Genomic DNA, 24,067 nt, shown 5'->3' with positions numbered 1-24,067 from the left:
GACAGATTTTTTCATTGTATGTCCACAGTAAACCTTCTTGGCAGTAGATGACAGAAGATGTTGAGACTCCTGGCTATCCTTAGAGCCGGGTGTCTACACCAGAAAATCATGTCAGCTGATGGCCACTCTGGTGGTCGTAGGTGCAGATACACCTGTCTACTATGACTCCAGGCTGTAAGATATGGAAACATGATTAGAGTGTAACTGATGTAACACAAAGTTTTCAGGGAGCTGAGGTTTAAAAACACTGACTCCTTTTCTGGGAGTGCTGAGTCAAATGCCGGTGGTACTTTAAAATGTCATTTTGTGAACTTATCAAGTGCTTCCCTAAACTGTAAGGAAAGGGAGAAGTCTCAGGGGGCTGCCCTTTAACTATGAGGGCTGGACTTTAGCCTTAGAGGAAGCAGATGAGTTGGAGAGAAACCTGTAAATTGCTCCAGGTGGACCCATGGCTGTGGGACTGCGAGGCAAGACTCTAGAGTGGTTTTCTAGTGTCTTCTCCAAATGTGTAGCTTGTTGTCTCTTGCACTTTTCTGGGAGCTTAATCAGAGTTGTACCTGTCTTCTGGCTTATTTCTGTGTGCTTTGGGTGATACCTTTGGAGGATTTCCTTTCTGCACCTACACTGGTGATGCCCAGACCCAACCCTCCGGCTCTGGCCTTTGGAGCACATGTAGGCCCTCTCTGTCTCCACAGCCCCGTTCCCACAGTTTATTTGCTTTCACTTGGATTTCCCCTTCTGTAAGTTCTGTCTGTCTTTTGGCTGTTAAATTCTCATAGTCACCTGCCACCCCTTTTTTCCTTAGTCATGAGGCAGCCCAAAGCACCTGATGGGCTCTGAGGTCACATTTATGACCTGACCTCTTGCTTCAGGTCAGTGACAGCACAGCAGTATCACAGCATCTCTCAGGAAGGCTGCACATGCAGTTGTGCCATCAGTCAGAGCAGCCCCATGAGCTTTTGCTTCTTCAACACTAATGCAACAAAAACTGCAACAAAGCAGCTTCCCTTTGTGGCCAGGAGTGCACCAACCCTGTGTTACTCAGTCACTGGGGCTTTATGCTGTGAAGAGCATGGTTTAAGCTACCCCAGATATCCTTACTGCATCTTTGAATAGACTAGCTGGGATTCTTGACATGGGGAGCTTGGATTCCTCAACAAGGCATGCCTGTCCTACCCCTTCTCGTCCCCCAGGCTTACAGTAGAAGTAGGATCTGCTTTAAGGTTATGTTCAAACTGCTGTGGTCCTGCCCAGACCCATCCTGCAGTTCTCTGCCCAGTGTAATGCTTTATTTTTTTTTGTACAATTCTTTTTAAGGAAAATGCAAAAAACGAGGAGATGGTTTGAAACTGGAGAATGACCCTCAGGAGGTGAGTCACCTGGGATGCAGAGGTTTGCCTCTCAGGGGGAGGCCTTGCATCCACTTTTGGTCCATGGAGAGCAAGTTCTGTATTTGTTTCTGCTCTAAGACTGGCCTGGCAGGTGGGTGAGGGGCAGTGGGACCCCTGATGCTCTGCACTCTTTGTTCTGTGCATTTCAGCCCTTCTCCTGCCCTCACCACAACTTCCCTGCTGGTTTCCATTCTGTCTTTTGGAAATGACTGCACTGCTGAGGTGTTTGCTCAGCAGCTTTGTACTTCTCTGCCTGTGGGCAGTGGCAGGAAGTCCTTTTGTCAGGGCCTTCCTGTGGGGCCTCAAGAAATCGCTCAATGCCTTGCCCTGGCTGTACCTCAGAGCTGGGCTGTTAACCTTTCACTAGTGCCAGTGCTGCTCAGGCTGTGTGGTCAGATGAGGACAATTTTCCTTAAAATATTCTCCTGTGGAAAAAACCTTTATGAGAACAAATAGCGCAGCTGCTTCTTCCTTTGCAAACATGGTGCGTTTTCCACTCCTGGGAAATGAGTGAGAATTGTTCCGGAGGCGCCAAATTGCAGCAGGAGCTATGGAGACTCAGTTGGGACCTGTACTGTCCAGTACTGTCTGGACTTTGAGGCATGCAGAGTCCAAATGAGGAGAAGACAATCAGGTGCTAATAAATTCTGTCAGTCCTCCATGAGAGAAACTGCCTCCTGGCTTTGGACACCAGAAGGTTAAGGAGTATAGTCAATATTTGGATCAGCAAAGAGATGGAATGGGAGTTGTGCCCTCTGTCCTCCACCCTGTAGCTTATATGGAGTTTTCTTGCCAATGCAGGATTTGAGAGCTCAGGGGAAAAGGGCAGGGGTGGGTTTTAGCATGTGCTGTCAGACACTGTCAGGTGCTTCATGTGCTGCTCCTGTGAGAAGTGGAAGCTGGGAACCACCACATGTCTTACTTCAATAATGATGGCGTGACATCCACAGATACTCCTTACAGTGGTTGCCCCTTTAGAAGTTTGCCTATTCAGCACTGTATCCGTTGCGTTCTGTACAAGCCTAACGTTGAATCAAGTTATTTGCTGCTTCTTTGCCTTTATTTCCTCAGGCAGAGTCAGAAATGGCTCTGGATGCAGAGTTCCTGGATGTCTATAAGAACTGCAATGGTGTAGTGATGATGTTTGACATCACCAAGCAGTGGTAAGAGACCTTCAGTGGTATCTCATGATTCTCCTTTATTTAGGCAAAACAAATTACTTCTAGATTTCCAGATTCCCAGTTGGATTTGAGAGCTGATAACCAGCCTAATGAGTTGAAGCAAGCTTGTATCCCTTAAAATAAAAGCTTTGTCTTGTGACATGGGTTTTAATAAACCCCTCTCCTGGGCTTGTTCCAAACAAGCAGTGTCCCAGTAGGTTGTGTGTTGCAGTTGCTGATACACTGCTGGCTGAGGCTTGATAATTAGCGCTGTCACAGGTGCAAAGTGCATGTTACAAATCCCTGCTCCCCAGAACACAAGGGAAAGGGGAATGCTACTGAGGAATTCCCAGGAAGACTGGTATTAGTATGGATTATTTAGAGGCCCTGGGCTGCATTAATGTACAGAAATAATGAACTGTTCATTTTGCACATCTGCTGAGGAGGGTGAGGCAAATACGGAAACCAGAGTGGGAAGAGGAGGGGGTAAGAGCTCCTGCTTTATATTTAAGCTAATGTTGTACGGGTTTGGTGTTGGTCAGAGAGTCTGGGGGAAGTTGAAAGGAGGGAAAACGTTTCTTCTACTGACCCCACACAGTTTTGCAGGACTGAGGGAAACATTGCTGTAGATGTGAGGTTGCTGGTGGAAGTGGATTATTGAACTTATCAAGTTGTTTTGGGATAAAGAATGATCCAAACATATTGAGCCTTAATGTATTTCTCTGAGGGGACAAAGAATCCACAGAGTTGGAAGAATTTTGGAAAAAACATTCTTTGGGGTTTTTTTCCCTACGATTTGTGCATGAAGCTGCTCAAAGAAGGATGTTCCCACTCATCTGCCTTTCTCTCTCTCTCTTCTCTGATGAAGGACATTTAACTATATTCTGAGGGAGCTTCCTAAAGTACCGACCCACGTTCCAGTGTGTGTGCTTGGGAATTACCGGGACATGGGGGAGCACCGGGTCATCCTGCCCGGTGACGTGCGGGACCTCATTGACAACCTGAACAGGTGAGCTGTGCCACCTGGCAGGGCAGCAGGGCTTGACTGCTATCTGACATCACCCATAGATAACCATGTTTCACATCCATGTCACATGCACCCTCTGCCCCAGGGCCCGGCTTTGGGCTCCCAGTGTCTCACAGCGGCATCTGCTGACACGATGGGCTCTGATCCGGGAGCCTGCTCTGGGCAGGTTGTTTGCTGTGTTCCTTGAAAGCTGGGAGGGCCTGGCAGCAAGTGCCTTTCAGAAGTGCTGTTCCCAAGAAGTCATATTTTTTCTGAATAGTCCTCGTGTGAAAGAATCCTCTTCTTGCGGCACAACCATTCTCTGCTCTAAGTAATTCAGCTACAAGAGAGCAAGCCAGTGCAGCTGTCTCCTTGCTCTGCCTCTGAGCTTCCCCACACAGCATTTACTGGGCACAGCCAAGTCATACACCTCCGTCACCAGCCAGACAAGAATTTCGCTTATGCAGAGGTCTGAAGTGCTCTATTATGTAGTATAAAATACTATTTGTTGGTCAAGATTCAGTAGATTGTACCTTTTTATGTCATTTCATGTCTTTAAGGTAATTTTTTCATTTTCCTCATCTCTTACTTGCTTATGCCTGTGTCAGTCACACAGAAATGGTGTCCGTTTTAAGACTTTGTCCATGATGTAATCATTTCTTTACAGATTCATCTCTATATGTGATTTTTGTCACTCTGTTTGGGGTTTTAAACCAAAACCGTCACTGAGAAATGAGAAACTTGTATAGTTGTAAATCCCCAGTATAGGAAACCAACATCCCAGTGTCCTGGCTGAGTATTTCTTAGCCTAGGAGGCACATGACACTGTGACACACCAACAGCCACTTTCTGCCACCCTTCAGGGGATCAAAGCATGAATTTTGGCTGTGCACAAAATAAGAGTCCCAGGCAGAATGATCCACTGGCCTACATTTGGGGATGGGGGGATGGCCTGTGGGGCTGCTTGTGGTGTGTAATTCAGCCAGTGCCCCTGTGTGTGCAGTCTGTCCTGGGTACAGTGTTCTTCTCTCTGCTTGGGACAGGCCTCCTGGCTCCTCCTATTTCCGCTATGCTGAGTCTTCCATGAAGAACAGCTTTGGCCTCAAGTACCTGCACAAATTCTTCAACATCCCCTTCTTGCAGCTGCAGGTAAGAAAGGGATATTGCCCTGGTGTGCTGGGTGGGTGGGACAAATTGTATTTTCTCTGTCTCTATCGCAAAAATTTGGTATTTGGGGTTTCTTTTGGTGTTAAAGGATCCTGAGTAGATTTTTGTTTTTATTAGGGTTGGTATAGCAATATTGTGTTAGAACATTGGTGCCTGTGACATGTCTGTGGTTGCGAGAGGATTTCTCTGCTGAGTTCCCAATACTGACTTCTGGAGAAAGGCTCCAAGGGAATGAGTAACACTGACATGAAAATGGCATCCAGTGGTGCAGTTACCAAGTCAAAAATGTTGCACAGACACGTTTATTAAACTTTGGATTTCAATTCTGTTCAGTTAAAACTCAGACGAGCTGAGATTTGGTCATGAACTGAACAGTTCAGGAACCTCTGTTTGCTGAAAATATTTGCCCTAACGGTAATAGATCTGCTTGGATCCTGTGCACACGGATCTAATCTCATATTTTCTTCATAATTGAGGATTCTTGGGGGGGCTGAAGAGAAAGGCAAAGGCCAGATGGGCAGAGAAGGATGGGATTCTCAGCTGCGGACCTTTAGAAGAGGCACTTTTGGGGTGATCCTACTGGGATCCTTTGGGATCAATAGTTTATGCTTTCTAAGGGCACATATGATGTTGTGTCATTGTCTTCTGTTGGATGGGAAAAAAATAGGCAGTTGATTATCTTTCACCAGTAATTGAAGTGTCCATGTGTATTTCTATACAAATAATCCCCACTGGAATGCTAGTTCAGAAGGAGCTGGAATATGTTAGTAGATGTTACCATGTCCTCAGGCTGCAGAGCAGAAAGAACTGGAATAAGAGAACTGGATGTATTAAATCCCAGTAAAACAAGTCAAACAATAATTTTTTTAGGGGGCAGTTGTAGAAACCTGAGCTATAAATCCAACTTGCTGCTCAGAGGAGAAGATTGAAATCTGCCAGCATGGTGCTGGTGAAATGTTTGGGTTTATAACCTCAGCTCCACTGGTAAAGGGGTGTCTGGTGGAAATCACGCAGAACTAATTCCCAGGTTACTTCTGTTAGTTTTGTAGATCTGTCCTTTTTTTCTCTGATGTTGATAAGAGACAAAGCCTTCCTGCCAGAGTTGTTTCTGGAAGCTGCTCATGGTGATACTGTTGACAGTCTGTGTATGCCAGGATTTTCCCTGGCCAAAGTAATAAGCAAGAAATTCTGAAGCGTTTGTAGTATTGGGTTTGCTTGGAAGCAGCTTCAGGGTGTGAGTCTTAGGGGACCTTTCATCTAAATGTGCTGTGTACAAGTAAACATGATCTATTAATCTGAGACTGAAAGCAATTAGGACACTTTGATAAGGTTACCAAAACCAGATAACTTTTTGAACAAATCTTGGTCTTTAGGGTAAAGAAAAAATAAATCTTATATAACCTTTAGTTGTTTGGAGATTCCAGTGGTGGTTGCTTAGGAGAGGTAAGGGAATGGGGTGAGCAGCTCACATTTGTTCTCCTCCTCAGTGAGCTCAGGGTGCCAGTGGAGGTAGCCCAGAAGGTGCAAGTGCCACGTAATTAGGCTCCCACATCCTGTGGCTTTCATGTAATTAAATAATTCAATACTGCAGAAACGAGCCTGGGAAGACTTCTCCTTAGAATTTAGTTCCCAAAATGTGCAAGGGGAGTTTTGGATGGGCACATGTAAACCATGCTTTTAAATATGTGTGCTCTGTTCTTTGCACCTCAGCACAGAAGGTGGGACCTGAGGAGGTTGTCCTGTGCCTGTCATTCCAGGAGAGCTGCCTGGCTGTGCCTTTAAAACAGCAATGTCCAAACTAATTCCTGCAGTTCTGTGCTCATACGGGGATTGCAGGCAGGTGTTTTGGTGTTCATTCTGATAAAAATCCCAGCACAGGATCCCCGTGGAAATACCTTGTTCCATTTCCCTGCAGTGTGCAGAAGGTCCCCGGCCTTGCCTTCTGTGCCAAGGGAGGTGACTCTGCACATTCGGAGGCTTTTAGTTGCTTCCCCCCAGGCACTGGGGCTTTACTCGATGTCAAACTTCAGCCGAGTTGGGCTGTATTGGATTTTCCAGTGCCCCTTGCATTTGTGCCACAGGTTTATGGGCAGTGCCTTCTGCTGCTCCACAGTAGCTGGCTTGGAGCACTTTGCTGCTCCTGGAGACTCATTGAGAATCTTGCCTTGGAGTGCACAGGGACCAGGCCTGGGCCTGATTAACATCCAGTGCAGTATGATGCTGAATTTGTAGGAACATCACAGTTACATTTAATTCCTAAAGGTTCTGCTTATGCCTTCAGAGATTCTTGCCAGTACCAGGCTCCAGAAGGGAGTCTTTTCCCAAGTACTTTGGAGCAGGGTAAAGGCAGAGGGATGCTGCCAGGTGTAAAATGCACATAGGATTTACTCAGCCCTGAGGGTTTCTGTGTCCCTCAGCACATCCCCTGCAGCTCTCCAGGGGCAGAGTTGTCCAGCTGTATCCGAGGACCCAGGCTGTCCCTTAGGGTTGGTGTCAGTGGCACATTCCTGTGCTCAACTTACAGTCATGCATCTTTCACAGAGAAAGCAGGGCTGAAATCCATACCCCCAGCACAGAGCACGTTCCCTCTGGCAGCCTGGGCTCTTCAATTATTTATCAGTTCCTTTCCAGGGGCAGGGTTGGCAAACCTGAGGATGCAGTTTAGCTGTAGGTATTGCTGGTGGCCCACAAATGGGATCAGGTCACCCAGGCCTCTGGATGCTGCACTGGAAGGAGACAGGATTCTGCAGACAGCTGAAATTGCCTTTTCTCAGGAAGCCCTTGAATGTGGCTTTCAGCCAAAGCATTGGTCTGTAGCATATGATTTATTCCCTTCTTTTGGGTTATTGCTAAAATAAGCTGTTTCTTTAATATTTTAATACCAGCGTGGTAAAATAGGATTCATTTTTTGACGTATTTGGAAGTCTGCTAATAGTGATGAATTTTTACAAAATTAGTTGAAACTTGCTCTTAATTAAATCTGTATTCTTGATTTACTGTGATCTGTGAAAATTGAAATAAATAAAACCCTGATGTGTGTCTCAATGCCAAAGTGTGAGGCAAGGCAAACCACTTGTTTAATAAAAGTCATTATCAAAGAGCCTAAGGTAAGCCCTGGAGAGCAGTAGCCCTTCTGTCTCTGTTTGCTCAGCTAATTTGCTCAGCATTTATTTCACCCATCTTAGGAAACTGGGGACAAAGAAGCAGCAGACTTGCCCTTTTTTGTCTCATTTTTGCTCATACTGCCTGAATAACGTAGGAGGATGACATCTACTACTTCTGAAATCTTGATTTTCTTGAATCTTGAGTTGTAAAATCTAGAATTTGAATTCTAAAATCTTTATTAGTACTTCTGATTAGTGTAGCACATTTAAATATGTATAGCATATTTTTCTGAATCTTTCTTGTCTGTAAACCATGATAAAGGGAATTGACATTAAGTAATGATTTCATAATTCTTTGCATACATGTTAATTGAAGTCAAGTTTCCGTCTGAAGAGAGCTTTTGAATTTGATGAATAAAAATAACCTAGCAAAGAAAACAGGAATTGCTCCAAGCTCTTAACACAATGGCAAAGGTAAACATGAAGCAGTAAATTAGATTAAATGATCACAGAAGCTCTTAAACTTCAAGAAAGGCTGTGCCTTCCAGTAAATTTCAGTGTGTTTAAGGGTTATCACCTGTGATGAATCACCTGGTCTTATAATACAAAATAAAAATTACTTGAACCTTGTCTGCTGATATCAGTCATGATAGAATTTGATATAAATTGGCCCGCTCTATGAAGGGCTTGGGCTGTGCCCTGACTGTGCCCTGGATCACAGCAGCGTGGTGTGGTTTGAATGAGCCAGATGAGTTGTTTGCTCTTAAAATCTGTACAGTGTCTTGATGGCTTCAAAGTTGTCATGTCTGTGAAACCATAATGCCAGCAGCATGTGCACATAGGGACTGAACACCATTGCTTCATGCAAATGTTTGTCTTCACAGAGGGATTTTATTCCAGGAATTATGTAGTAGATTTCCTTTTGGCCTTTTAGTCTGGTGGGATCTTCCTGCAGTGAGTTTATGTGTTGTCAAACAGGGAATTAAAAATTCACTATGGTTACTGATGCCAACCTTCAGAAATATTTGTCAGAGTGGAAACCTTAAATGTTCTTGGAGGATAAGGCAGTTATAAAAGCAAAAACCTTGGCAATGCGGAGGAAGCGTGTGGTTTCTCTTCCATCTCCTCCTGCCTTGGCTGCACCCCTGGCACCATGGACCTGCTGTGACGGGGACAGTGCAGTGCCGTGAGTCACCGGCCGAGCTCAGCACGAGCTGTCCCTGCTCCTGGGCCACACAGTGCCTAGGCAGTGGGAGAGGGAGGACTGATACTTTTAGACACTGAACAGTGTGGCTTTTGACTCCAGAATTCGGGGTGTGAGCTGGTCAGCATGCCCCATGCTCAGAGCCCCCCCAGGAGGCAAGCAGGGTGCCAGTGCCCAGCTGTGTGCCAGCCAGCTGTGCCTGAGCAGAGGGGACGGGGCTCTGGGGCAGGATTTGTATCACATACAGCTCTAGTGTTGTCCAGGGGATCCGGAATGATGTTTCTGAAGGAATGGATGCTGTGTCAGCCCTGTGCTCAGGGCTGTGGCAGAGCCCTTGGAGCTGGCTCAGCCTAATGCCTGTGGTTATTGATCTCTCCTCACTGCCATCCGGGCTGTCAGGAGGAGGGAGTCTGTTAAGCCAGCACTTCCCCTCAGCTGAGATTTTTGCTTGGGTTCTGTTGGAAATGTGGGAAGTGAAGGACTGAATGGGGCTGCCCTGGGTTACATTAGTGAAGCCGACTCACTTTACTTTCCATTTGAAATGGACTGGGATGTCTGTCCCCCATCTGTGGGGCAGCAACAGGAGGCAGAGGGGCAGGGACTTCAGAAGTGTCGCTTGGTTGACAGTTATGCTCACTCATCTACCATGACAGCAAAAAGAAAATTACTGGGAGGTTTTGCATCAGCTGAGTCCTGCTCACAGAGGGGCTGTTTTAGCACAGGGAAAATTAAAGACCCAAGTGAATGGGTTGCACAACTGATCTCCACAGGAGCTGAATCTTTTATCCAAGTGTAACTAGTGATGCAGTGTCTGAAATCACACATTATTGATTTATGGCTGAGAACAGCTCACAGAACAAGGCACTTCTTATACATAAACTTTCTGGATTATCTACTTTTGCTTCTGCTTCCTCTGTGTTCTGTACTTCAGTTGACACTGTAAGCAGGGCCAGTGCTCCTGTTCAGCACGTTGCTGTGGTAGAGTGGTGACACAGGATCTCACTGCTCAGAGATATGTTACAATGAGCCTTCCCTGCTCAGACCTGGCTTGTTTTCCTTTCCTCAGAGGGAGACGTTGCTGCGGCAGCTGGAAACAAATCAGCTGGATATTGATGCAACTCTGGAGGAGCTGTCAGTGCAGCAAGAGACTGAAGACCAAAACTACGAACTGTATGTCACTGAGCTGTCTTTTCTAACTGTTTGGGTGTCACGTGAATGTTGGGCAGCCCCAGTTGTGACATGTGGCCAGGTTGAAGGGTCTAGTGTGTGACATTTAGGGATTCTTTGGATAAAATGTCACTTTTAAGTGGCATCACCTGAAATAAAGCATGCACTTGGGGATCCCTGTGAAAGGCTCTGGTTCTTACAGGCATGTGATCAGGGGAGGGCAGGGGAGGTGAGGCTGAGCAGCACACCTGGAGCCAGCACATGCTGAAGGGATTGTAGATGAATTGCTGAAAGGGGATATTTTCCAGCTCTCAGTGGCTCAGTACACAAACTGGTTCCTCTCCTTCTGGCTGTTGTATTCCTGTGTATTGTGTGTTTTGCGATAGGCAGAACGTAATAGCAACAACACTGCTGTCTTTTGTTCCATTGAGCACTCCTAAACTCCTGGGTGCATTTCTAGTTTGAAAAAGTGACTGGTTCCTCTCCCCTGTGTTTGTTCTGTGCCCTGACTGTGTGCTTGCTGCTTGGAACAGTGTTTGCCATATTTAGCCCCACAAAGCCAGTACATCTGCACAGTGAACAGGAATCCATATTCCATGAATTCCCATCACAAGGCCTTTATTGCAATGTACGAGCCAGAAAAGTCAGCCTCAGAATGTATTGAAAAAGTATTATTTACAGTAGCTTTATTTGGGAGTTGGAGTCGATGATTATGAAATATTCATGCACAGCCATTTTGACAAGCATTTTTCAGCCCAAGTTTCGAGTTCTATAACCTTGTTCAGTGTGTTTTCCTTTGAGAGCATTGAAAGACCCCAATGGGCACAAAACAGTGCTGTTTCCAGAGTGTTCACCTCATTCCTCAGGGACCAGTTAGTCTCCTCATGCCTTCAGCATTTCTCTTGATGTCCCTGCTCCAAGGGCCTGGGCTGTGTGGGCTGTGCTGTCAGATGGTTTTCCATACTTTTGTTTGTACTGCTTCAGTAATGGGAAGATACTTAAAAGAATTAAGAGTTGGCAGAGCTATTTCAAACTCACAGCCCAAGATCTTCCTGCTTCGTCACCTCTCACCCTTCCATCAGTTTTAGAATTTGCTGGACCTCCACGTGTGTCACTTCAGCTCACCAATCCAGGAGAAAACCAGGCTTGACAGGGCTTGGAGCAGCATGGTGTAGTGGAAGGTGTCCCTGCCCGTGACAGGGTTTGCAATGAGATCAACTTTAAGGTACCTTCCAGCCCAAACCAGTCTGGGATTCTGTAACTCTATGAAAACTATCTTATGCCATATCTACCTCTGGGTTAATCTGCACTGGGCTGGCTCTGAGAAGCATCTGTCAAACACCAGATCTTAAAGGCAGCAGCAGCAGCAGTATGGTACTGGCAAAGTAGTGGCCAGACCTCCTGATTCCAGCAGTGGGTATTAGACTGGATCATCCCATCCAGTGTGACCACACTGCCTAGCTGCTGGGGAGCTGATGGCACTGTCAGGCTGCAGAATTAGCTTAACATGGCCTCAGAAATACCACAGCCATGGTGCCTGACAAAGGAGGAGTTGCTAAAATATTAAAAGCAGTGAGGGTTTGGGAAGATCCTTGCATCCATGCTTGTCAGATGCCCATAATTTTGGGATTATAATGTTTAATATGCTACTTCAGTGGATGTCTGAGTGAGCACCTGCTGCCACTCACCCTGTTGCACGCAGCATGTGCGTTGATGTGGTTTGGCTTGGTGACCCTTGGCAGATCATAGAATCATTAGGGTTGGAAAAGCCCTCTAAGATCATGAAGTCCAACTGTGTTAACCCAGCACTGCCAAGACCACTACTAAACCATGTCCCCAAATTCCACATCCACGTGTTTTTTGAACATTTCCACGGACAGTGATTCCACCACTGCCCTGGGCAGCCTGTTCCAACGCCTAGTCACCCTTTTTGTGAAGAAATTTTCCCAAACGTCTAACCTAAACCTCCCCTGGTGCAATTTGAGGCCTCTTTTGCATGTTCCTTTTTAGTGCTTGTTACTTGGTAGAGGAAACTGGCCCCCACCTGGCTACAACCTCCTGTCACAAGGCCCTTGTGTTTGTTGCCTCAGTTTGGACAGCGCTGGGAGTTCTGCTGTGGATCACCCAAATTGCACAGCAAGGCGAGGTGACCGTAGGCATTTGGGGCCACAGGCCATGGTGTGGATGCTGCAGCACTTCCTCAGAGGCCATTCCTGCTCTCCTGCCATAAAATCAGGCCATGGAGCAAGGCGAGGTGACAGCGCTAGGACATCTCGGTTATTCCATTCACCCTGTGCACGTCTGGTAGCTGCTCTGTCACAATGACTGATTCTAAATTTGGCTCTGTGAGAACAGAAAGAGAACAAGAGCCCTTCCTCCTGCTGCAGCAGGGGACCTGAGGACAAAAACATCACTTCTCCAAAATGTGGATCCCAGAGACAACACGAGGTGGCACACGACGCTGCCTCATCCACCTTACGTAAGCCATCCCGGGCAGCCACTGCCCGTGGGAGACAGGGTCAGATGCTTCCAGCTCCTTCCCTGTGCTTAGGCTTCTCTCTGCCTGCCACACCTCTGGCTCTGGTACTTTCTCTGTGCTTTCTCAGATTTTACATTTTCAATGCTGCTAAAAACACATTTCAGCCTTTTTTGAGTTCTTAAATTCTTATTAAAGAAAGAGCAATTACTTATCTTATGCTGTTCAGAATTTGTACTTAATTTGCTCAATTTCTGCATTTTTAATTGTACCCAGCTTATCTTCTGTCACAAGGAGAACTTGTTTATGCTCAGTGTGCCTGTCCCCTCACAGAATGGTGCCAGGGCCAGACAGCCCTTTTGGTGAAGAAATTTTCCCTGATATCCAAACTAAACCTTCCCCTGGCACAACTTGAGGCTGTCTCCTCTCAGCCTGTGGATGCCAGGCTGCAGAAGGGCATTTGGGCTGCCCTGCTGAGGACTCTGCTTTGGGGATACATGCTCCCTGCAGCGACAGCTTTAGTCACTGCAGAGTCATTGATTGAGGGGTTGGGGTTTTATTTGCCTGGTTGTTTTATCCACGTTGAGCACAGCTCATAATTTTGGGAAGACTGTGGTGCTGAGTAACACCAGCACTGTGGCAGGAGGAGCTGCTGCTGGACCTGTTCTCTGGTATCCTTGGCTGGTCCAGAATGACACCAGCTACCAGTGGGGAAAGTAAACCCACTCCTGCTTTCTCTTCCCCATGCCCCACCTTTATCCTCTGCTCTTGCTGTGAATCCCTGTGGCCATCAGACAGGTCAGGAGCCAGCCTGAACTGGAATGGCACTCTAACGAGGTCATACTTTTGTGGGGTGCTGCATTAAGAATTAAGGGCATCTAAACATGTCATCATCGGTCTTGCTAGAGAAGTGGGGGACATGGTGCATGTCCTGTATGTTATGAAGCAGAGGGTTACCCTGCTGCATCCATTTTGTCTGGTGGAAAACAGGACAACAGCATGATTAAACCCTGCTTGGCCATTGATTCCATATTCAGTGGCCTGGGCTGATCGGGGGGATCAGGTGCAGTACCTTTAATGAGCTCAAAACAAGCACGTGGAAATCTAACCATCACTAACCCCAGTTAAATTGATGTCATACAGCCAATTAATCTTCATTTTCACAATTAATAAAATAACCCAAAGCTTTTCTTGCCACATGAAATACATTTGAAAAATTGATCACAGCACATTAGAACCAGGAGCCAAAAAGCTGCTCCCATCTCGAATAGGAAATGAACACAAGCATTGTGTTCATTTTAGGAAGTTGTGAGGCTAACAAGTCTTTTTGTGTTTGCCCTGGGAGCAGAGCAATAGTAACCTCAGGCTCTGATGAATTTTTGTTCCCACAGAGCGTGTTCATCTTTAAAATTGCATAGAAGTCTCTGCTTGCGAGCAGGTCCAACCTCCAGTGAATTATTCAGGGGTTTGAGGATATTTTGGACTTGTCTGAAATGGAGGGACTGAAAGGCAAACAAGGAGCCCATGGGGTGAGGACAGATGACCCACCTGGACGTGCGTGGCACATTTGCTGTCTCTGTATCCCAACGGAACAAGAGTACTCAGGCATGAGTTTACCTTGTGCTTTACTGGGACCTGGTCTACTACATCCAGTGTGGGCACGAAGCTGCTTGTTCTGCAGTAGGGTTTTGAGTGAGTCCCTTTGCAAAGGACTGATGGATAGAACGAGGAAGTGGACAGATTGTATAAAATCTGAGAAAAAACACACACATGACAGGTTTGGCCCAGTGTGTTCCCAAAACAGCCACACTTGTGCCTCTGAGGAGTGTGTATAAAGCCAGAGAAAGCATTCATGCATTATGTAGTATTTTCAAAGTGTGGAGGACGCTCAGACACCTCCACCCTGGAAATTACTGCGAGCTTGCTGGCAGGGTTTCATGTGTGCTGGTTTTCCACCCACCTCCCTCACAGAAGAAGATCTGAATATAAAAGCTCAGCAGAGCTGGTTTATGCAGCCCATGTAGAACGAGTGTCAGACCACCCTGATTTCCCCAGTGTCACAGCACAAGGCTTGGGCCACGTGTCTGGTTGGAGATGAGGGAGGTGACATGAAGCACACGTGCCACAGCTTTCTTTCCTTGGCGTTGTGCTAGGGCAAGAGCCTGTGTTGTGATGTCCCCAAATAACCACTGGTATCTTCCTATTGAAAGAACTTGCTGACTCCTGTTATGTCCTTCACACGCTGTAGGTGAGCAAGGTGTAGGAGCACAGGTGCAGACCAAGCCTGCATGTGTGTTACTCTCCAACCTGGCTGAGCTAGAGGGAAGGATGACATTCTTTATACTTCAGTTATGTAGTGTGTTTTTTCCCTCCAGCTCTTAAAATTCATGTGTTTCTGCAGGAGAAACAGGTGGTAGTCTCAGCCTTCCCTCCCTCTGGAGCTGGCTACTTTCCCAGAACAAAGCAGGTTGTTTCCAAAATCAGCAGCTTTAGTAGAACCAAGTACAGTAAATCTTCAAATACCCTGGTATTGTTAAGAGTGTCCTATGCTTTGTTGAGTCCAGCTTTAAGTACTCTGAGTTTTGTATTCTGTATCCTAAAGTGACTCTATATATTCTTTGTATCTCCTTGTTCCTAAGTCTTCAGAGTACAATCATCTTATCCTGCCTGAGTCACCCAGTTGCCTTGATGGTGGGACCCAGCGACCTGAGACTCAGAGGTTGTTCGTTCTGGCTTCATGTGGCGTTGGTGATTTAGGTGCTCACACAGACAGCCAGGGAGCCCAGCTCAACCAGGAGAGCGAGTGGTGCTGGCAGCAGTACCTTGGCTGTGGGTGCAGCAGTGACCAGACTTGCAGGCTTCCATCCAGGATTGCTGTTGCTATAAACAGGAGTGGGGGTGCATGTAGAGCAGCTGGGATTAATCTCTCCTCACAGTTGGAAGGCAGGAGTCTTTAACCCTGAGTAGGGCTTGGGAGGAGGAGGAGTGAGTACCACAAAGCAGAGCTATTCAGCCATCCTGCCTTTGGCTCGCCAGGAGCCCTGGATCAAAGCTGGGAGGGGAGGGATGGCACAATTCAGCACTGAGCGCATGTGGCGGGGAGCTGAAGAGCTGCACATCCCGTGCAGGCAAAGCTCTTGGACGACTTTTCAGGCCGTGGCAAGTCACGTGGTTTGTGGATATAGAGTCTTTGCTTTGTTGGATGAGGGCTGAATTGCAGGGACCCCTGGTTTGCCTTTCCCTCCCCGCAGATGCCGTGTGTACCCTGCCCAGAGGGATGCTGAACCACGTCTGGTCCCCTCTCCTCAGGAAAGGAGCGATGTGCGATGGCTCGGCCCTGCAGCGCAGTGACACAGATGTATTGAGTACACACTATTATGTTCTTGCAGCATGTGTGATGTATTGTGCACCTTCCAAACAAACCTGATGCAGTCTCCACAGAGCTCAGTGCAGGAGTTAAACTCCTTTATGTTTTCTCTTTGGTGCATGACAAATCCATGCATCATTTTCAGTGGAACGTGTTGTCGCACAGCTCACCACAGCTACTCATCCACAGAGAGGGAGGATGGGGAATGGATCCTGTGTCACGTGCTCTGAGCTTAGCTCTGCCAAGACCTCATTTTGGTCTAGCCAGTGTACTGGGTGGAATATACATATAAGCCTTGTCCTTGATCCTAGTGGAAGCATCAGTGAGCCCACCACAGCATTGCACTGATTCAGATGCCTTGGCAGTCTGCAGCTTCCTCACGAGGGGCAGTTGAGGGGCAGCTTCAGTCTCTGCTGTCTGTGACCAGTGACAGGATCCAAGGGAACAGCTGGAGCTATGTCAGGAGAGGTTTAGGTTGGATATTAGGAAAAGGTTCTTCCCCCAGAGGGTGGTGGAGCACTGAACAGGCTCCCCAGGGCAGTGGTCATGGCCCCAAGGCTGCCAGAGATCAAGGGGCATTTGGACAACACTCAGGCAAGATGGTGGGATTGTTGGGGTCTCCTGTGCAGAGCCAGAAATTGAACTGGATGATCCTTGTGGGTCCCTTTCAGCTCAAGATATTCCATGGTTCTGTGATTCTATGACAGTGATCTCAGGGGATAGGCAGTGGACAGAGTGTGAGAGCCAGGCTCTTGCACCGCTGCAATTGCAGTCTTTAGTCCAGTCTTCTGAAATGAGTGAGGTGAGTCTTTCCCAACCATTCTCATCTGGTGAACTGGGAGCAGGAACACTTGTTTCCTCGGCCTTGAGCAGATGAAGATTTCCTTTGTACTGCCTAATTTCTTCCTATTTCTGTTACTTGGGATCATCCAGTTCTATCTGTATCTTGTCTCTATTCTCCTCTCTGCTGATGTTGCCTCCCAAGTTGCACCTCATGAGCATTTCTCTGGTCTCTGTGCTGCTCCACTGAAATGCTGAAATATATCTCAAAGCCAGTCCTTGAGGAACTCTGCCAAGGATTTCTCTTGTCAGTAATTCTGCTTTTTAGTGCTGCCCTTGATCTCCACTTTAGCCAGTTCTTTAGTTAGGAAGGACTGCTGGTTTTCCAATTCAAGTAACAGCTTCGTTGGGATGTTGTTCCCCAGGGCTCCCGACACTGCTGGTCACAAAGTATATTAGTTTCTTCCTTAAAAGTATATCAAGTTACTACTTAAAATAGGAAATTATATCTCAAGGAGGTTTAGAGTCTCTTAGCCTCTGCTGTTTGCATTCTGCTCAGCAGTCAGTCCAGGGTAGGTTCGGGCTGGCTCAGGTCCCTGAAGGACGAGGTCATGCTCTGTATGGGAGAGGAGCTTTACTTTGACATTTTCGTTGCCTGAAGCACAATCGAGTCTGTCCTGCAGAAGCAGCTGAACCCAGAGCCTCTGTGCTCGAATTCATTAGGCTTAATGAAATGAGAGGCGAGACCGTGACGTGCTGGATTTTATACGGGATGCTTCACTTTGGGTGTCCTCTCTGTATCTCTCAGCTGTGCAGCATGTAGCAGATCTGATTTTGAGACCATTTCATGGCAAGAGCCCGTCTCTCTGTCCGTGTTTCTCTGCTCACAGCTTGTGAACAGGCTGCTGACCCTGCAGGATGCAGAGGGAGGCTTGGGTTAGGCTTGGGCTCCTTTTGGAAAAAGAGCTTTTCATTCTCTAGCAGTACAGGCTTTAATGCTCTTCCAGGCAGGAACACAGCCAGGACCACAGCCTGCTGCAGAACTCTTGCTGCTTGGCTCCACTGCCTCCCACACGGAGGGGGAGTGTGTGCAGGGGAAGAGCCTGCCTGTGCATCTGAACACTGAAAGAAGGGTGATGCCACTCAGTCCTCGCTGAGCCCTCAGGACGGCTCTTTTCTTTTGATGTTCAAGGATTCTCCTCTCAAATCCGTTCTTGAGTGATAAAGAGGTTATTATAGCAGTTGAGTTTTCTTGAACACTGATCCCTTCTGCAGAATCTAAAACTGTGCCATTCCTATAGCACATAGTCCCTTAGAGACATATGTCCAACAACTGACTTAAGGTTGCATTCGAAACCCTGGCATATAGTCTGTCTATCCAGGGAGTTCCCAGTAGTGTTGAAAATATAAGTTTCATCTTGCAGTGCAGAGCAGGTTGGGATTCTCCACACCTCAATGCAGGTTGGGTGAGTTTAACTCATGTGGCCTGGGGAGTCACAGCATCACTGGAAGCAGATCCATACCCTCCCAGCCCAGCTGGAAGCAGACCCCTACCCTCCCAGCTCAGCACATAGACAAATAAAAAGGGCTTATAAAAAGAGGGAGAGGGACTTTTTATATGGGCAAGTAGTGGCAGGACAAGGGATAATGGTTTTAAACTGCCAGAGGGCAGGGCTAGATGGGATATTGGGAAAGAATTCTTTCCTGTGAGGGTGGTGAGGCCCTGGCACAGGTTGCCCAGAGAAGCTGTGGCTGCCCCATCCCTGGAAGTGTCCAAGGCCAGGTTGGACGGGGCCTGGAGCAACCTGGGCTAGTGGAAGGTGTTCTGGCCCATGGCAGGGAGGTGGAACAAGATAAGCTTTTAAGGTACCTCCCAACACAAACCAGTCTGTGATTATATGATTCTTGATTCCTTATATTTGTAATTTGTCTTCCCTACAGGTTTCTTGAAATGATGGAAGCCCGAAGTCAAGGACACACGTCACCACTAACAACGAACGGGCAGAGCCCTTCCTCTGGCTCCCAGTCGCCCATCGTACCTCCGAGCTCCACGTCGACAGGCAGCTCTAGTCCTGGCACCCCACAGCCGGCACTTGCCACAGGCTCCACCATCTCTCCTGACCCCCCACCATCCTTTTCACCGGTGCCTGCGCCCGAGGCCCCACAGCCCCACGTGCCTGCGCCGGCACCCCCGGCCGCAGCCCCCCCGCCCAAACGTGGCATTATTGCGCGGCTGTTTGGGACGTCCCCTGCCTCAGAGCCCTCTCCTCCCCAGCCAGGTAGGTGCTGGTGCAGGTCCAGGCAGGATGTCACCTGTGGGCCTTTCGCTGTCTCTGGGCTGGGACAGAGGATGTTTCGCACATCTTGTTAGAGCTGGTGCTGATAACGCCAAGGCCATGGGTTCATCCCCATATGGATTCACTTAAGAGTTGGACTTGATGATCCTTGTGTGTCCCTTCCAACTCAGAACATTCTGTGATTCTGTTTTATTTTCATTATTTCCCTGTGAGAGGCTGAACAGACAAGTGTGTGAAGGCCCAGTGTGTGTGCAGCGAGGCTGTCACTCTCTGTTTTTCTCCTGATCAGTATTTTGGTTTGTCTCTGTGCTGGGCTTGGATGGGGACTGTGCCCAGCCAGCTGGGTAGTGGCTGTGGCATGCTTCAGGAGGAAGGTCCTCAACACACAGGAGACACTAATAAAATAAATAAAATAACTGTCAGGTTGTTACCAGGAGCACAAACACCTCTTGAATAGCAAGAAAAATGGTTAGAGAAGCCATTTGAAGTGCTGTCCTTGCACAAGTGTGTCAGCTCGGAGGGTCCTGTGTGTAGCAGAGAGCAGCGGAGTGCTGGGTTTAAAGGTTATTCAGCCAGAAATGATCACGTAGGTCCAGGCTCCGCAGCGGATCCCCCTCCGGGGAAATAACGCTCCTTCAGAGCTGCTCCGGGAGGAGGGAGTTGGGCTTAGCTCCTGCCTCAGCACTGGTGCAGCGTGGAGCAGCTTAGCCCTCAGTCCCAACTCTGCTGGACAGAGTGATGAGGCAGAGGCATCGGGGGTTTGTTGCATGTCATTTTACTGATCTGGACCTTAATTTGCCTGTCACATTCACTGTTTGCAAAGCTGACTGGAGCTGCAGAGCTGGCACTGCCTAAAAATCCTGACATGGTTTGAGTCACCGTTTGGAAATACCTTCCCTCTCACACTGTCAATCCCTCGAACTCACAGTGCTGCCAAGGCACTTACAGAGAGAAAGGAGGAGGTGCTGGGAACGCCGGTTGCAATTTCAGATGTTGAAATGGATCTGCACACAGTGTTCTGCATCACGAACCTCTTCCCAGATATGACAGAGTGTACCCATTTTGGTTTGTTTATGACTCTTCCTACCCAGAAAAAAAAAAAAAAAAAAACAAAGACCAAAGAGGAGCAGATGTTAGAAATTCCTTGTCAATAAAAAAACCTTTGTTGTATTGATCTGTAGGAAAAAAGAGACAAGTGGTCTACTACCAGTGTTACAGCATTTGGGTTTGGGGTTTTTCTTTTTCTTCTCTTCCTTTAACTCTCACTTAGCTTGAGAACTGTTATGGGCTTGTGACCTGCAGCCCCTGGTATCTCAGGATGCTTAGGGAGGGTTACAAAAGGCAGCCAGGAAGAGCTGATGTGTCGGTGTTCTGAGGTTTCTGTAGTGTGCCAAGAGTCTGCACCTCCACTGGAATGTACCCAGGGACTAGTTCACTGGAAAGCAGCCAAAAAATCACTGTCACCAAGTAATCCTTGGATTTTTCTGGGAGCTGCTATTTAAGCTTTTCCTTGAAGTCTTGGAGAACTAATTCTTTTGGCTGGGGTTTAGCTTACACCAACGGTATTCTATGGCATTAGTGATAGCGTTTGTATGCAAAAGTGATCTGAAAGCTGTGCTAGGAGAGCAAAAAGCAGGAAAAAAATAAGACACAAATCTTGTTCATCCAAACGAAAAGAGCCTAGATGTAAATTGCAGTGTGGGCAGAGGAAAAAGGTTGAATACTGCAGATTCCAAAATGGTTAATCACTTCAGGCTTCTCAGTTATGCTAATTTCATGAGCTTTCATCCTGATACCTTAAAGATGGGCAAAGGTGTCTCTACAAATAAACTGTATTAAAGTAAGCCTCTTCTTGAGGTAGCTCTTGAGCATTTGGTTACACAGGATATCTAAAAGCACAGGGTGAACAATTCTGCCTTGGACAGTTACAGCTGAAAAAAGCAAGAGGATAGGAGAGAGTGAACCAAACAGTCTGGAAAAGGTAAGAGAATAGTGAGGGGACATCCCACAGGAGCAGTGCACATAGCACAGGTATAAAACCTGTGGTACAGGCAATTGCAGCCCTCCCTGGAGAGCAGAGCCAGCCCGTGCCAGAGGTTTTCAATTCTAAACCACAGCAGCCATGTGTGATCTGTAAGTGCCTTCATGCCAGACTCTGGGCTGATTTATATCCTGTTTATAACCTCCCTCTGCCTCATGGTTGCTGCCACCCTGGGCAGCACAGATCTGGAAAAAGCCAATTTCTGTCTTGCTTGTGTTGACCCCCGTGTTTTACAACTCCTGTCACTAATGCAGATCCTACTGCTGCCACTCCTCCCCCTGACCCTGCAGCCCCTGCCAAGGTACAGAGCGTGGAGGACTTTGTTCCCGAGGACAGCCTGGACCACAGTTTTCTGGAAGACTCGGCACCGCAGAAGGACAAAGGGAAAGCACAGGCCAAACACCGTGTGGATAGTGAAAGGTAAGGAAAGGAGGGTGGAGGGAGGGTGGGACAGGGACACACCTGGATATGCAGCCTGGCTAGCCTGCTGCAACCATTCAGACAGTGATTCCAGAGCTGTCCCTGAGCTTTTCTGGGTACGTTATGGTCAATCCTAGCATTCACTGTCTCCCATTTAGTGACAAACACTGCTCCCTGGAAAGAAGGAACAGCAGGAAAAGCAGGTTATCACCTTCCTGGTGTTGCTGTCTTGCTTTGCGCACAGGTTAAACCACTGGATCCTTTGGATCAGGAAGGGATTTTCCTTCTGGCCAAACACACTGAATTATTTGCAGTATTTTCCTTCTGGAACACAGTGCACTTTGCAGGGATATTATGTTTTCCTTAATGAATATTTCCCTTCTGCAGAGGCCCGAAGCATGGCCAAGCTCCTTTGTGACCTGGTACTGCCATTCCTGAGACACTATAAAGGGATCTGGGGTTTGCTGAAAGGCACTTGGGGGCAATCCATAGCTCTGTGGAATTTTGGAAGGAAGGATGGAGAGGGTCATGCTCCTTTGGGAGTGTCACTGCATGGTTGCCTGCAGATTCCAAAAACCTCTTAAGGGGTGCCTTTCTTTTTCTTTGTCTATGTCTAATGTTTCTTTCCAACATTTTCTGTCTGAATTGGCAAGAGATTTGATGGGTTGATAAGGAATGGTTTGGATGATCACATCCAGATAGTAGTGATCTATGTCTCAAAGCCCGGGTGAAGATGAGTAACGAGTGGTGTCCCTCAGGGGTCTGTACTGGGACCAGTGCTGCTTAATGTCTTCATCCATGACACAGACAGTGGGATCGACTGCACCCTCAGCAAATTTATCAACAGCACCAAGCTGAGGGTGCAGGTGACACTCCTGAGGGACGGGATATCATCCAGAGGGACCTGGACAAACATGAGAGGTGGGCCATGGGAACCTCATGAGGTTCACCAAGGCCAAGCTAAAGGTGTAGAACCTGCGTCAGGGCAACCCCTGGTATCAGTCCAGGCTGGGGATGAACAGATGGAGCAGCCCTGGAGAGGACTTGGGGGTCCTGGTGGGGGAGAGGCTGAACATGACCCAGTCCAGAAACCCCCTGTGCCCTAGGCTGATCCCACAGCGTGGACAGTGGGGAGGGGAGGATTCTGCCCCTCTGCCCCCTCAGGTGAGACACCCCTGCAGAGCTGCCTCCAGCTCCGGGGACCCCAACATCAGAAGGACGTGGAGCTGTTGGAACGAGTCCAGACGAGGCCAAGGAGATGCTCCAAGGGCTGGAGTCCCTCTGCTCTGGAGCCAAGCTGGGAGAGCTGGGCGTGTTCAGCCTGGAGAAGAGAAGGCTTTGGGGAGACCTTATTGCAGCCTTTCAGGATTCAAGGAAAGGTGAGGACAGAGTTTTTATCAGGGCCTGTTGCAATAGGACAAGAGGTGCGTTTTAAACTAAAGAAGGGGAGATTCAGACTAGGTATAAGGAAGAAGTTTTTTACCGTGAGGGTGGTGAGGCAGTGGCATAGGTTGCCTAGAAAAGTGGTGGATGCCTCATCCCTGGAAACATTTCCAGTCAGGCTGGACGGGCCTCTGGGCAACCTGCTGCAGTTGAAGATGCTCAGTGCGGAGCGGTTGAAATAAGCTGAGCTTTAAGGTCCCTTCCAACCCAAACTGGTCTGTGACTCTGTAACTGTCTATCTCCTCCAAATGGCAGAGCTGTGCTTATGCCATAAGGTGGATTTTCTTTTTTTTTTTCCCTTTTTTTCTTTTCCTGGCTTTGATGTTTTTTAACCAAAAAGTAAGGGAAAGGGCATTGTGTATACTGAGCTGCTCGGACAAGAGAATGTGTAGTGAGCTGTCTGAAAGCAGACTGTCTCTTAAGAGGTGACCTAAGCATACTCACAGGCTCTGCATCCCTTTGCTTAGTATGTTCCTTGCCTGCTGCCTCATGTCATCAACACTGGATTAACCAAGAGAGTAATTAAACACTGACACTGCTAATCTGTGAATGTGGTGGATTCTGCATCTTTTGACATCTTTGTCATGATTCAGTGTTCTCTAGTTCAACCACAGCAACTTTAAATCAGTGCTGTGTGTGAGGCTCGATTTCTATCTAATGCAGGTCAGCCTGAATCATCATCCCTTGTGATGGCAGAACACGTGGATGTTTTATTAAAGAAAAAAAAAAAGGCAAGGAAAAAAATATTGGTTGGTGGCAGCATGCTGGCCTACAAAGTGTCTTGCTCATGGCTGTGGCTGAGCTGGGATATTTTTCTGTGTTTAACAAGAAATTGTCGTGAGAGCCAAGCCTGACCATGCTGGGTTTGGCCAAGGGACTGGCCAAGGGAAGTGCCCTGAGAGCTCTGGAGCTGCAGTTCTGCTGTGGGCAGGAGGCTGGATCTTTCACAGGGACTTCTCTGCTCCAGAGCGTCGGTCAGTAGAGGCAAATAGGTACAGGCAAACTGTATAAAAAGGCAAATGTGTTGAACAGGGGTGCAAGAAC

General features: G+C 47.6%; 1 protein-coding gene across 4 annotated transcripts in view; it reads left to right on the top strand.

The window, feature by feature from the left end:
• Positions 1-24,067, top strand: part of RABL6 (RAB, member RAS oncogene family like 6) — a 55,905-nt gene that overhangs the window by 17,839 nt on the left and 13,999 nt on the right. For 3 of the 4 annotated variants that reach the window (XM_027720425.2, XM_027720430.2, XM_027720431.2), the window contains exons 4-10: positions 1,318-1,370; positions 2,463-2,554; positions 3,420-3,560; positions 4,601-4,706; positions 10,099-10,202; positions 18,764-19,101; positions 21,415-21,580. In XM_027720425.2, coding sequence (XP_027576226.1) covers positions 1,318-1,370; positions 2,463-2,554; positions 3,420-3,560; positions 4,601-4,706; positions 10,099-10,202; positions 18,764-19,101; positions 21,415-21,580 — 1,000 coding nt within the window. The remainder of the gene's footprint in view (positions 1-1,317; positions 1,371-2,462; positions 2,555-3,419; positions 3,561-4,600; positions 4,707-10,098; positions 10,203-18,763; positions 19,102-21,414; positions 21,581-24,067) is intronic. The other variant, XM_039386785.1, reaches the window with a different exon arrangement.

This window comes from Pipra filicauda, unplaced genomic scaffold, assembly GCF_003945595.2.
Source record: "Pipra filicauda isolate LSUMZ 115617 unplaced genomic scaffold, ASM394559v2 scaffold500_size419342_pilon, whole genome shotgun sequence".
NCBI classification, from domain to species: domain Eukaryota; kingdom Metazoa; phylum Chordata; class Aves; order Passeriformes; family Pipridae; genus Pipra; species Pipra filicauda.
Note: the sequence above shows the minus strand (reverse complement) of the source record. Positions and strands in the feature narration are given on the sequence as shown.